Below are 12,212 nucleotides of genomic sequence, written 5' to 3'. Positions count from 1 at the left end.
TAAGGCCTGAGCAGGTACAGGCATTAGTCAATTGGGTGGCCGACAGTGGATCCAGCACGTTCACATTATCTCCCACCCAGTCTTCTGCAGAAAGCGCACAGATGGCGCCTGAAAACCAAGCCCATCAGTCTGTCACATCACCCCCATGCATACCAGGGAAACTCTGAGCCTCAAGTTATGCAGCAGTCTCTTATGCTGTTTGAAGACTCCGCTGGCAGGGTTTCCCAAGGGCATCCACCTAGTCCTTCCCCAGCGGTGGAAGACATAGAATGCACTGACGCACAACCACTTATGTTTCCTGATGATGACGACATGGGAATACCACCTCAGCACGTCTCTGATGATGACGAAACACGGGTGCCAACTGCTGCGTCTTTCTGCAGTGTGCAGACTGAACAGGAGGTCAGGGATCAAGACTGGGTGGAAGACGATGCAGGGGATGATGAGGTCCTAGACCCCACATGGAATCAAGGTCGTGCCACTGACTTTCACAGTTCGGAGGAAGAGGCAGTGGTGAGACCGAGCCAACATCGTAGCAAAAGAGGGAGCAGTGGGCAAAAGCAGAACACCCGCCGCCAAGAGACTTCGCCTGCTACTGACCGCCGCCATCTGGAACCGAGCACCCCAAAGGCAGCTTAAAGGAGTTCCCTGGCATGGCACTTCTTCAAGCAATGTGCTGACGACAAGACCCGAGTGGTTTGCACGCTGTGCCATCAGAGCCTGAAGCGAGGCATTAACGTTCGGAACCTTAGCACAACCTGCATGACCAGGCACCTGCATGCAAAGCATGAACTGCAGTGGAGTAAACACCTTAAAAACAAGGAAGTCACTCAGGCTCCCCTTGCTACCTCTTCTGCTGCTGCCGCCTCGGCCTCTTCCTCCGCCTCTGAAGGAACGTTGGCACCTGCCGCCCAGCAAACAGGGGATGTACCACCAACACCACCACCTCCGTCACCAAGCATCTCAACCATGTCACACGGCAGCGTTCAGCTCTCCATCTCACAAACATTTGAGAGAAAGCGTAAATTCCCACCTAGCCACCCTCGATCCCCGGCCCTGAATGCCAGCATTTCTAAACTACTGGCCTATGAAATGCTGTAATTTAGGCTGGTGGACACAGACAGCTTCAAACAGCTCATGTCGCTTGCTGTCCCACAGTATGTTGTTCCCAGCCGCCACTACTTCTCCAAGAGAGCCGTGCCTTCCCTGCACAACCAAGTATCCGATAAAATCAAGTGTGCACTGCGCAACGCCATCTGTGGCAAGGTCCACCTAACCACAGATACGTGGACCAGTAAGCACGGCCAGGGACGCTATATCTCCCTAACTGCACACTGGGTAAATGTAGTGAAGGCTGGGCCCCAGACGGAGCGCAGTTTGGCGCACATCTTTCCGCCACCAAGGATCGCAGGGCATCATTCTCTGCCTCCTGTTGCCTCCTCTTCCTACTCGGCTTCCTCCTCCTCTTCTATCACCTCCTCATCCGGTCAGCGACAGACCTTCACCACCAACTTCAGCACAGCCAGGGGTAAACATCAGCAGGCCGTTCTGAAACTAATGTGTTTGGGGGACAGGCCCCACACCGTGCAGGAGTTGTGGCGGGGTATAGAACAACAGACCGATGAATGGTTGCTGCCGGTGAGCCTCAAGCCCGGCCTGGTAGTGTGCGATAATGGGCGAAATCTCGTTGCAGCTCTGGGACTAGCCGGTTTGACGCGCATCCCTTGCCTGGCGCATGTGCTGAATTTGGTGGTGCAGAAATTAATTCACAACTACCCCGACATGTCAGAGCTGCGGCATAAAGTGAGGACCCTCTGTGCGCGTTTCCGACGTTCTCATCCTGCCGCCGCTCGGCTGTCTGCTCTACAGCGTAACTTCAGCCTTCCCGCTCACCACCTCATATGCGGCGTGCCCACCAGGTGGAACTCCACCTTGCACATGCTGGAGAGACTGTGCGAGCAGCAGCAGGCCATAGTGGAGTTTCAGATGCAGCACGCACGGGTGAGTCGCACTGCGGAACAGCACCACTTCACCACCAATGACTGGGCCTCCATGCGAGACCTGTGTGCCCTGTTTCGCTGTTGCGCTGTTTCGAGTGCTCCACCAACATGGCCAGTGGCGATGACGCCGTTATCATCGTTACAATACCACTTCTATGTCTCCTTGAGAAAACACTTAGGGCGATGATGGAAGAGGATGTAGCCCAGGACGAGGAGGAGGAAGAGGGGTCATCTCTAACACTTTCAGGCCAGTCTTTTACAAGTGGCTCAGAAAGAGGATTTTTGCAACAGCAGAGGCAAGGTACAAATTTGGCCAGCCAGGGCCCACTACTAGAGGACGAGGATGAGGATGATGAGGAGGATGGGGATGAAGCATGTTCACAGCGGGGTGGCATCCAATGCAGCTCAGGCCCATTACTGGTTCGTGGCTGGGGAGATACGGAAGATGCAGACGATACACCTCCCACAGAGGACAGCTTGTCCTTACCTCTGGGCAGCCTGGCACACATGAGCGACTACATGCTGCAGTGTCTTCGCAACGACTGCAGAGTTTCCCACATTTTAACGTGTGCTGACTACTGGGTGGCCACCCTGCTGGATCCCCGTTACAAAGACAATGTGCTATCCTTAATTCCCTCACTGGAGCGTGATCAGAAAATGCGCGACTACAGGCGTACGCTGGTAAATGCGCTGCTGAGAGCATTCCTGACTGACGCCGGGGAACAAGTGGAAGCACAAGGCAAAGGCAGAGGAGGAGGAAGAGGTCGCCAACGCAGCTGTGTCAGCACCAGCACCTTAAAAGGCAGACATGTGGAAAAGCTTTGTCACCTCGCCGCAACAACCGCCCCAACTGCTGATATGGAGCGTGTTAGCAGGAGGCTGCATTTGAACAACATGGTGGAACAGTACCTGTGCACACAACTACACGTACTGACTGATGGTTCTGCCCTATTCAACTTCTGGGTCTTCAAAATGTCCACATGGCCAGATCTTGCCCTTTATGCCTTGGAGGTGCTGGCCTGCCCTGCAACCAGTGTACTCTCTGAAAGTGTATTTAGCACGGCAGGAGGCGTCATTACAGACAGACACAGCCGCCTGTCCACAGCCAACGTGGACAAGCTCACGTTCATTAAAATGAACCAGGCTCTGATTTCTCAGGACTTGTCTGTACCTTGTGCAGAATAGACAGTTCTAACAGCCTCAACTATCCATCCTTGTACTCAAGTGCACTTTTTCCTTTTTTTTTTCTTATATGTCCCAATATTTTGGGGGATACCCCTATGTAAAAATGCTAAATAACACACATCTGTGTTGGCTACCTATTCCTCCTTTGCCGCCGCTTCCACCTAGACCGCCACGTGAGCCTACACGGCCACATCCACCCTTATACCGCCTCCTCAACCTCTTCCTCATACATCATTCCTATGTTTTCATTTTTTAAAGGTATTTTATGTTTTTTTAATTTATTTCCCTATCCACATTTGTTTGCAGAGCATTTGCCATGCTCTTAAGCACATTTTGCTGCCTTTTTCTGCCTATTTTAGAGCCATTTTAGTGGCCAAAAGTTCGGATCCCCATTGACTTCAATTGGGTTCGGGGTCAAGTTCGGGTTAAGTTCGGGTCCCGAACCCAAACTTTTTTTTTAAGTTCGGTCGAACCTGCCGAACCCGAACATCCAGGTGTCCGCTCAACTCTATCAATGAGCTCAGGGCAGGGTAAAACGTTTTTGCCCTGCGCTCACACAACTATTTCTCTGTAGATCGCTGAGTTAGATTCTCTCCTATTCTCTCCCTGAAATCACAAGTCCAGCAGCATCCTCTCCCTACACTTGTAACAGCAGAGTGACGTGCAGCGCTACGTGACTCAAGCTTATATAGAGCCTGGGTCACATGCAGCACTGGCCAATTACAGCCATGCCATTAGTAGGCATGGCTGTGATGGCTTCTAAGGTCAGACATTTAACCGCTTGTTGATTGGCTGCTGTGCAGTCTATCAAAAAGTGCCAAGAAAGCGCCGAACCCGAACTTTTACTGAAATGTTCGCGTTCGTGGTGGGGTCCAAAAATCCAAAAGTTTGGTACAAACCCAAACTTTACAGTTCGGGTTCGCTCAACCCTACTTATGATACCTTTCTCCACAATCCACCTTCAAGAGATATAATAAGATTGTGTATCTAATTAACATTCTGTAGAGAAGTGGAATAGACGGCTCTACTGCTCAGATAAATGGTAGAGGTGCAAAGCTGCTTGGTCTGACTCACCCAGTCAGAAATATGAAATTGCAAATGAATAAGAGATAAGCAGGCACACTCTTATTTGGGTATAGGTGTTATTTATTGATAATTTAATATACGTGTGGTCTAGTAGAAAATTGTAGGCAGTCCCTTTTTAATAAAATGTAGGTATGTTGAAGTGGTGATGAGTCTTTGTAGCACATTTTCAAAGAAAATATGGATATAGAAATGACCTACATAAATGGTGAATAGATGTTTTGAATAAAAATGTAAACAATTCTAAAAAATTGAGAAAAAAAAGGGTTTACAGTCTTTCAGATGCAGATAAAAAATCTTTCAGATGCAGATAAAAAAGTTGTCTAAAAAGGGTATATGTTCATAAAGTCTTGCATATAATAATCACTGATCAGGATAAGTGATCATTCACTGTTACACAGGGTTGTTATCCAGTGATGTCCCTTAGAATATAACAGATTGCCGTTCTGTATAGGATCAAAGATGCGCCTTTTAGAGACTAAATCTGTGTATAACAGTTTATAACTGGTGGTAATTCTCTTCGTATGCTGCGCTGTGGAAGAAAGTGGTGCTCTGTGCCTAGGTGCGGCGTCCCGCACTGTCCCTGGCTACAGAGATCACTTACCTTTCCCGGCGCTTGATCTCCTGGGTTCTCTGGTGATGGTCTGCTGTTCCTGGGAGGCTCCTACGATCCAGTCCGGTTCTCCAGAGACAGCGGCGTGCCTCGTGTTACCAGGGACGTCGGGGGGCGTGGTTCACGCGTCTGGAGGATGACGTGGGTGGTCACTGACTTTTCTCTCGAGCGCCTTCACAGTGTTCTCCCAACTCTATGTGAGTGGTGAGTGTTCTGATAATCCTCAGCTTCCTTAAACGCGTTTCGGGACTCATTCCCTTCATCAGATTTTTTATCTGCATCTGAAAGACTGTAAACCCTTTTTTTCTCAATTTTTTTGAATTGTTTACATTTTTATTCAAAACATCTATTCACCATTTATGTAGGTCATTTCTATATCCATATTTTCTTTGAAAATGTGCTAAAAAGACTCATCACCACTTCAAAATACCTACATTTTATTAAAAAGGGACTGCCTACAATTTTCTACTAGACCACACGTATATTAAATTATCAATAAATAACACCTATACCCAAATAAGAGTGTGCCTGCTTATTTCTTATTCTATACATTCTGTGACACACTGCAACTACAATGGAAATTCACCTTTTTCTGACACAAAATATATAAAACATAATTACCACACTTCTAGTTATTTAAAACATACAATTTCTGGACATACCATATAAAAACGAAATCTATTCACATGATGAATAATAAGAACATTACAAAGAATAGTAAAATTAGATCCTCTTTCTATTCACATTTCTACTTGGTTACCTATTTAAAGACAGCATTTTATAATACGTCTCTGTAAGGCATGAAGAATTTTATGATAGATGTTAAACCCCCTTCTCTCAAGAGAATACTTTTTGCACAGATCCTAAATCTCCGAGTTAGTGATTTTTTTTGTCTCAAAAAGTTTGAACTCATCTTGCCCTACTAAAGACCAGACAAGATAGTTCCCATACATCACATATATCAGTCCATATTGCTGATTCCTTTTAGATTCAATAGTTCTGACACAGTTTGAAGGACAAACCCTTTTTTAAAATCTGGGGTTTTCAGCACCGGCTGAGGACGCAGAAGGTTTTTAAGGGTCTGAAATTATTTTTCAGCCTCCAATGTTTACTGGACCATGACATAGTCTTTACCTTTTGTCAAACGGGCTACAAAGGGGGCAACGTTTGGTATAGACCTTCTGTAATAATATGTAATCCCCAAGAAGGATCAAACTTACTCTTGTTTACAAACTCACCTCCTTAAAAATAACCGCTCTCCTGGCCTCCGTTATTCTATATGGACTCAACTTAACTTTCTCACCAATTTCAGTAATAATGTCCTACTTAATGAGAGAGGTGCGACCTGGGATGTCTTTGCTAGGGAGTCAGGTACTGTTACCTCTCGCAACAAGGGCTTCTCAGAGCACAGCTTCTCTGATTTATGTTTATTAAATGTAGCCATGTAGATCCACATATCTATTTACACATTGTGCAGGATGTTTTTTATCTTTTCATTTTTTTGGTCTGTAGTATATACATAAAGGAGTGACACCTTCAAGTCTAAAAAAGGATTATCTAAATAGTCCCATTGACTTTAATTGGTTCTAAAAATGTCCATGTGAATGAAACTTAAGGGAATTGTCTTTATCTGATTCTTTGTCGGCAAAAAATTGGGTTCCACCAGCTATAATTGTGCAGTTTTGTGCTGGATTCCATCATGAGATGTTACTAGGATTCTTATTTGACAAATTGTCTTTTATGTGCAGTGGTGTATGTAGAATACATCATTGCATTAGCCTAGCTGTGTGCATGGGGTTGAATTAATGCTATGGCTGCTTTCACATGGGCCTAGGGTGCATTTTAACTTCCATGTTATGTTTGCAGTATCCACACCTTAGATCACCATAATGTGATCTAAGTTATGTTTAGTTGAACCACAGTAACATTACAAGATAATAATTTTGCTATTTATTATGTTCTCTCCTAGATTTGTGACCTTCTTCAAAAACTACAATATGTCTTAACATATGTTGCACCATGGCAAATAGCTTGGGGATCGTCATTTCATGTGTTTGCCCAGTTTTTTGCTGTACCACGTATCCTTTCTTTGTTGTGAAAATCATGAAGAAATCTGTAACTATGCAGTTATGTGTACCAAACATAAAAGACAGGCAAAGTAATATCTTGCAATACATGTATGCACTTACTGTATATATGCCATTTTTTTAGGGTATGACCAGAATCTTTGTAAGATCTGCAATTGATTCACAAAATAACGAGCATGTTGAAGATTTGAAGATCTGCAGCATCTTTGCTTGTGCAGAATTTTTTCCCTACATGTGAACAGGGTTTTCAAAACCCTATCCACATACATTGTATTGTTAATTGCTGCTGATTTGTGGTGCAAAATCTGCTTAACAATTCTACAGAACTGAACTTTGCATTTATGTCCATTATCTACTGTACTGATTGTAATTCTATTCAACTTTGTTAAACTTAAGATGTATCTCTTTTCAAAGAAAGACAGTTAAAGAGAACCTGGAACTTCATGTTACCCACCCTACCAGAGACACATTTATAAATAATAATATACAGACAAAGCCTTACTTCCTTGCACATGCATTCACAGGTCTTAAAATGAAATTTTAATGAATAGATACAAACTGAAACTGAAATTATCAGAAACTACATCTTCACACTTTAGCCAGTAGAAATGCCAGCTGTTGCCCGTATAAAAACCTGTTGCATGCATTTATGCCGGAAATTGGCCAGATCACTGCCTGACCCTGTTATAGTCAATGTGCATCCAGCAGTGAATTGTAGAATCCGGCAATGTTAGATCTGGCAAAAACCAGCATGTTGCTCTCAGAACAGCCTGTCGGATCTGCTGACGCAGATGCGAACATACCCTTACAAGTATCATGTGAGCTGGACTGATGAGTTCAGTTCGAAAGGCCCTTTGCGCATGAGTTGGAAAAAAATGTTTTGTGTTTTTTTATTTTAAGCTGTATGTTTATGTATGCATGTGCATGAGTTCAATAAGTAGTTATCTATTTCTATATACTTTCTGCAATAAATATCATGTACTGTAATTGGTAGATTGGATACATTTGGTATGTTGGTATGATACATTTGGTATGTGTAGTTTTTTGGTATACTGTAATATGTTTTTAATTATATGAAACTTAACATACAGTTCAATTAGATTCAGGAATTCTTTTATTTCAAACACTTACAACATCAATATTGTCCTGTCCCTTGAGTCCATTTCTTGGAAGTGTAGTTTTTATTGCTTCATATGCAAGACCAATAAAATTTTGGGAGCAAATTAACAGGTGAGTGGTGGTGCAATTGATCATAGTGTTAAATATAAGAGGTGAGTTTAAATAACAGTGGGTCCACACAGTGGGCTGCTAAAATTAAGCGTACTTGAGGATGCTTAAAAAGTATTTAATTTTCAGGATATTGTTTGGATTTTACCAGGACTAAATAATAACTTGGAAGATGTACTGCAACTTTATGGCTGACAAACTTTCCAGTAATGTTAGAAAGGTAGAATAGCACCTGTAAAATAACAAACATGCAGAATAGTAACTATTGATAGCAGTGGGTAGATATGAGATTACTTAAAACGCTGGTCTTAATAAATTACCCCCATAGTGTATGTGAGATGAGCTAATTTCTTTAAATGTATTTTGTGTCTGATTCAGTGATTTTTAAAAAAAATTATATTTGGACCCAAATAGATTCTATAGAAATCTGATATGCTCATAAACTCATACAGTGTTAACAAAGTGTGTTTAAAAATACACTGTGACTTTGCGTGTATTCTGCTTTTTCATAATAGATAGTTTCCAAAAAATTATCACTTATCAGGAACAGATAGTGTTTAACTCCATGAGGTACGGGCTCATTTTCAACTTAAGGACCAGGCCATTTTTTGCAAATCTGACCAGTGTCATTTATGTGTAAATAACTTTAAAATGCTTTTACTTATCCAGGCCATTGTAAGATTGTTTTTGTCACATATTGTACTTCATGACACTGGTAAAATGGAGTAAAAAAAATATCATTTTTATTTATAAAAAAAGACCAGATTTACCAAAAATGTTAAAAATTTTGCAAATTTCCAAGTTTCAATTTCTCTACTTCTATAATACATAGTAATACCTTTAAAATAGTTATCTATTTACATTCCCCATATGTCTACTTAATGTTTGGATCATTTTGGGAATGCAATTTTATTTTTTGGGGATGCTACAAGGCTTAGAAGTTTAGAAGCAATTTTCCAAAACCCACTTTTTAAGGACCAGTTCAGGTCTGAAGTCACTTTGTGAGGCTTACATAATAAAAACCACCCCAAAACGACCCCATTCTAGAAACTACCCCACTCAAGGTATTCAAAACTGTTTTTACAAACTTTGTTAACCCTTTAGGTGTTCCAAAAGAGTTATTGGCAAATGGAGATGAAATTTCAGAATTTAAATTTTTGGGCAAATTTTCCATTTTAATCCCTTTTTTCCAGTAACAAAGCAAGGGTTAATAGCCAATCAATATTTATTGCCCTGATTCTGTAGTTTATAGAAACACCCCATATGTGGTCATAAACTAATGTACGGGCAGACGGCAGGGTGTAGAAGGAAAGGAGTGCCATCTGGTTTTTGGAAAGCAGATTTTGCTGGACTGCTTTATTTACACCATGTCCCATTTGAAGCTACCCTGATACACCCCTAGAGTAGAAACTCCCTAAAAGTGACCCCATCTAAGAAACTACACCCCTCAAGGTATTCAAAACTGATTTTACAAACTTTGTTAACCCTTTAGGTGTTCCACAAGAGTTATTGGCAAACGGAGATGAAATTTCAATATTTAGATTTTTGGGCACATTTTTGAATACCTTACTCTAGGGGTGCATCAGGGGGTCTTCAAATGGGACATGGTGTAAATAAACCAGTCAAGCAAAATCTGCCTTCCAAAAATCATATGGCGTTCTTTTCCTTCTGCGCCCTGCTGTTTGGTCATACAGCAGTTTACAATTGCAATAAATATAAAGTTTTTTTGGCTGTTAACCCTTGCTTTGTTATTAGAAACAATGGATTAAAATGGAAAATTTGCCCAAAAAATACTGTTTTGGCACCGTTTTTATATAATTTCTTTGACTGTGTTCATTTGAGGGGTTAGGTCATGGGATAATTATATAGAGCAGATACTTACAGACGTGGCAATACCTAATATGTCTACTTTTTTAAATCTATTTAGGTTTTACACTATAATATCCTTTTAAAAAAAAAAAAAAAAACTTTTAGTATCTCCATAGTCTGAGAGTCATTTTTTTTTGGGCCGATTGTCTTAGCTAGGAGCTCATTTTTTGGGGAATGAGAGGACGGTTTTATTGTCACTATTTTGGGGTGCATATGGGCTTTTTTTTTACACCATTTTTATTTTATTTTTTGGACTTTGTTTATCTGAGGAGTTAGGTCATGGGGTATTTTTATAGTTCAGGTTCTTACGGACGTGGCAATACCTAGTATGTCTTCTTTTTTAATTTTAGTTTTACAAAATAATATCATTTTGGAAAAAAAATACATTTTTGTTTTAGTGTCTCCAAAGTCGGAGAGCGCTATATATTTTTTTTTGGGGGGGGGGGCAATTGTCTGTGGCTAAATAGAATAAAAGTTGGGGTAGGAGATTAGAAATGTAGTACTCCATGGAAGTGTGGTACTCCCTGAAGCAACTGTCAATGCAGAGGCCCGGATGATTGGGGCACATGTCACACTGAGTGGTGGTGTCCTTCCGTATCCCCCTCTTGTGACACACTCTGCACTGAGGCATCTGGGAAGGGCGCTGAGCAACTTAAATATGTGCAGGAGGGCTAGGATTGGTTGGCGAGGTCACATGAGCAAACCCATAAAACACAGGAAGTGAATGAAATGCTGCAGGAAATAATCAGCAAGCAGGCTGTGGCCAGGGCTGAAAGGAAACACTGGCAGAAGATCACCGCTGAACACGGTGATCGGGAGTGCGGCGTTAAGCAGAGGAACATCGGCGCACAGCTGCCTCTGTTTCATTGTCAAAAGAAACAGTTGCTTGTTCAGAAAAAGCGTTCAAAAATGATGTGTTAGCAAGGACAGAATGCCTGCCCGTATTTATACATGCACAAGCGTTGTCAGAGAAAAAAGTGGCTTGCTCTGAACAAGCTTAGGAAAATTCTCCCTTTTAATTGGGGAAGCAACACTACAATGTAGACTTAGAAAGGGTATAGTAAGAAAAGCATGTGGCCACAATAGTGCCAGCAGCAGTAGTAGCATAGCATAGAACAGATAAGGCAGTAGATTTTTTTGCAGCTGTAGTAATATTAGTAGTGGTGGCTGTGTAGCAGTAATGGTAGTGGTACTTTGGGTAATGGAAGTAAGGGGATTAGTAGCAGGGACTTGCAGCTGCAGTGGTGGCTGCAGCAGCAGCCATATGGTTCAGAACATGTTAGTAGGCAGATAGCAGCAGTGGCATGATGGCGACAGCAGCTGCCATACAGTACGGAACATAATGGTAGGCAGGCCAACAATGGCATCAGTAGCCCGATTGCGGCAGTGACACGGTGGCAACAGCAAGGGCAGATGTATTCATTGGCCTCTGCTGGAGTAGTCTGAAAATCCTCACAGATCAATGCCTCGTTCATTTTGACAAAAGTTATGTTTTGTATACTGGCTGAAGACAACTTTCTCCTTTAATTGTCATGTTAGTAACATAGTAACATAGTACATAAGGCCAAAAAAAGACATTTGTCCATCCAGTTCGGCCTGCTATCCCATGCAAGTTGATCCAGAGGAAGACCCCTCTCTAGTAGCTATAGCCTGTAATATCATTAAGCTCCAGAAATACGTCCAGGGCCCCCTTGAACTCCTTTATTGTACTCACCATCACCACCTCCTCAGGCAGAGAGTTCCATATTCTCACTGCTCTTACCGTAAAGAATCCTTTTCTATGTTTGTGTACAAACCTTCTTTCCTCCAGACGCAGAGGATGTCCCCTCGTCACAGTCACAGTCCTGGGGATAAATAGCTGATGGGATAGATCTCTGTACTGACCCCTGATATATTTATACAAATTAATTAGATCTCCCCTCAGTCGTCTTTTTTCTAAAGTGAATAACCCTAATTTTGATAATCTTTCAGGGTACTGTAGTTGCCCCATTCCAGTTATTACTTTAGTTGCCCTCCTCTGGACCTTCTCCAGCTCTGCTATGTCTGCCTTGTTTACAGGAGCCCAGAACTGTACACAGTACTCCATGTGTGGTCTGACTAGCGATTTGTAAAGTGGTAGGACTATGTTCTTATCACGGGAATCTATGC

At 42.4% G+C, this 12,212-nt stretch overlaps 1 protein-coding gene across 1 annotated transcript in view; it reads left to right on the top strand.

Moving 5' to 3' along the window:
* LOC122935448 (pecanex-like protein 2) overlaps positions 1–12,212 on the top strand; it is a 644,117-nt gene that overhangs the window by 81,209 nt on the left and 550,696 nt on the right. The window contains exons 5-6 of the mRNA XM_044291215.1: positions 6,851–6,959; positions 8,069–8,198. Of these exons, the coding sequence (XP_044147150.1) occupies positions 6,851–6,959; positions 8,069–8,198 (239 nt within the window). The remainder of the gene's footprint in view (positions 1–6,850; positions 6,960–8,068; positions 8,199–12,212) is intronic.

The sequence above is a fragment of the Bufo gargarizans genome, chromosome 4 (genome assembly GCF_014858855.1).
Source record: "Bufo gargarizans isolate SCDJY-AF-19 chromosome 4, ASM1485885v1, whole genome shotgun sequence".
Classification (NCBI taxonomy): domain Eukaryota; kingdom Metazoa; phylum Chordata; class Amphibia; order Anura; family Bufonidae; genus Bufo; species Bufo gargarizans.
The sequence above is the reverse complement of the archived record's forward strand: the minus strand, read 5'-3'. Positions and strand labels throughout refer to the sequence as shown.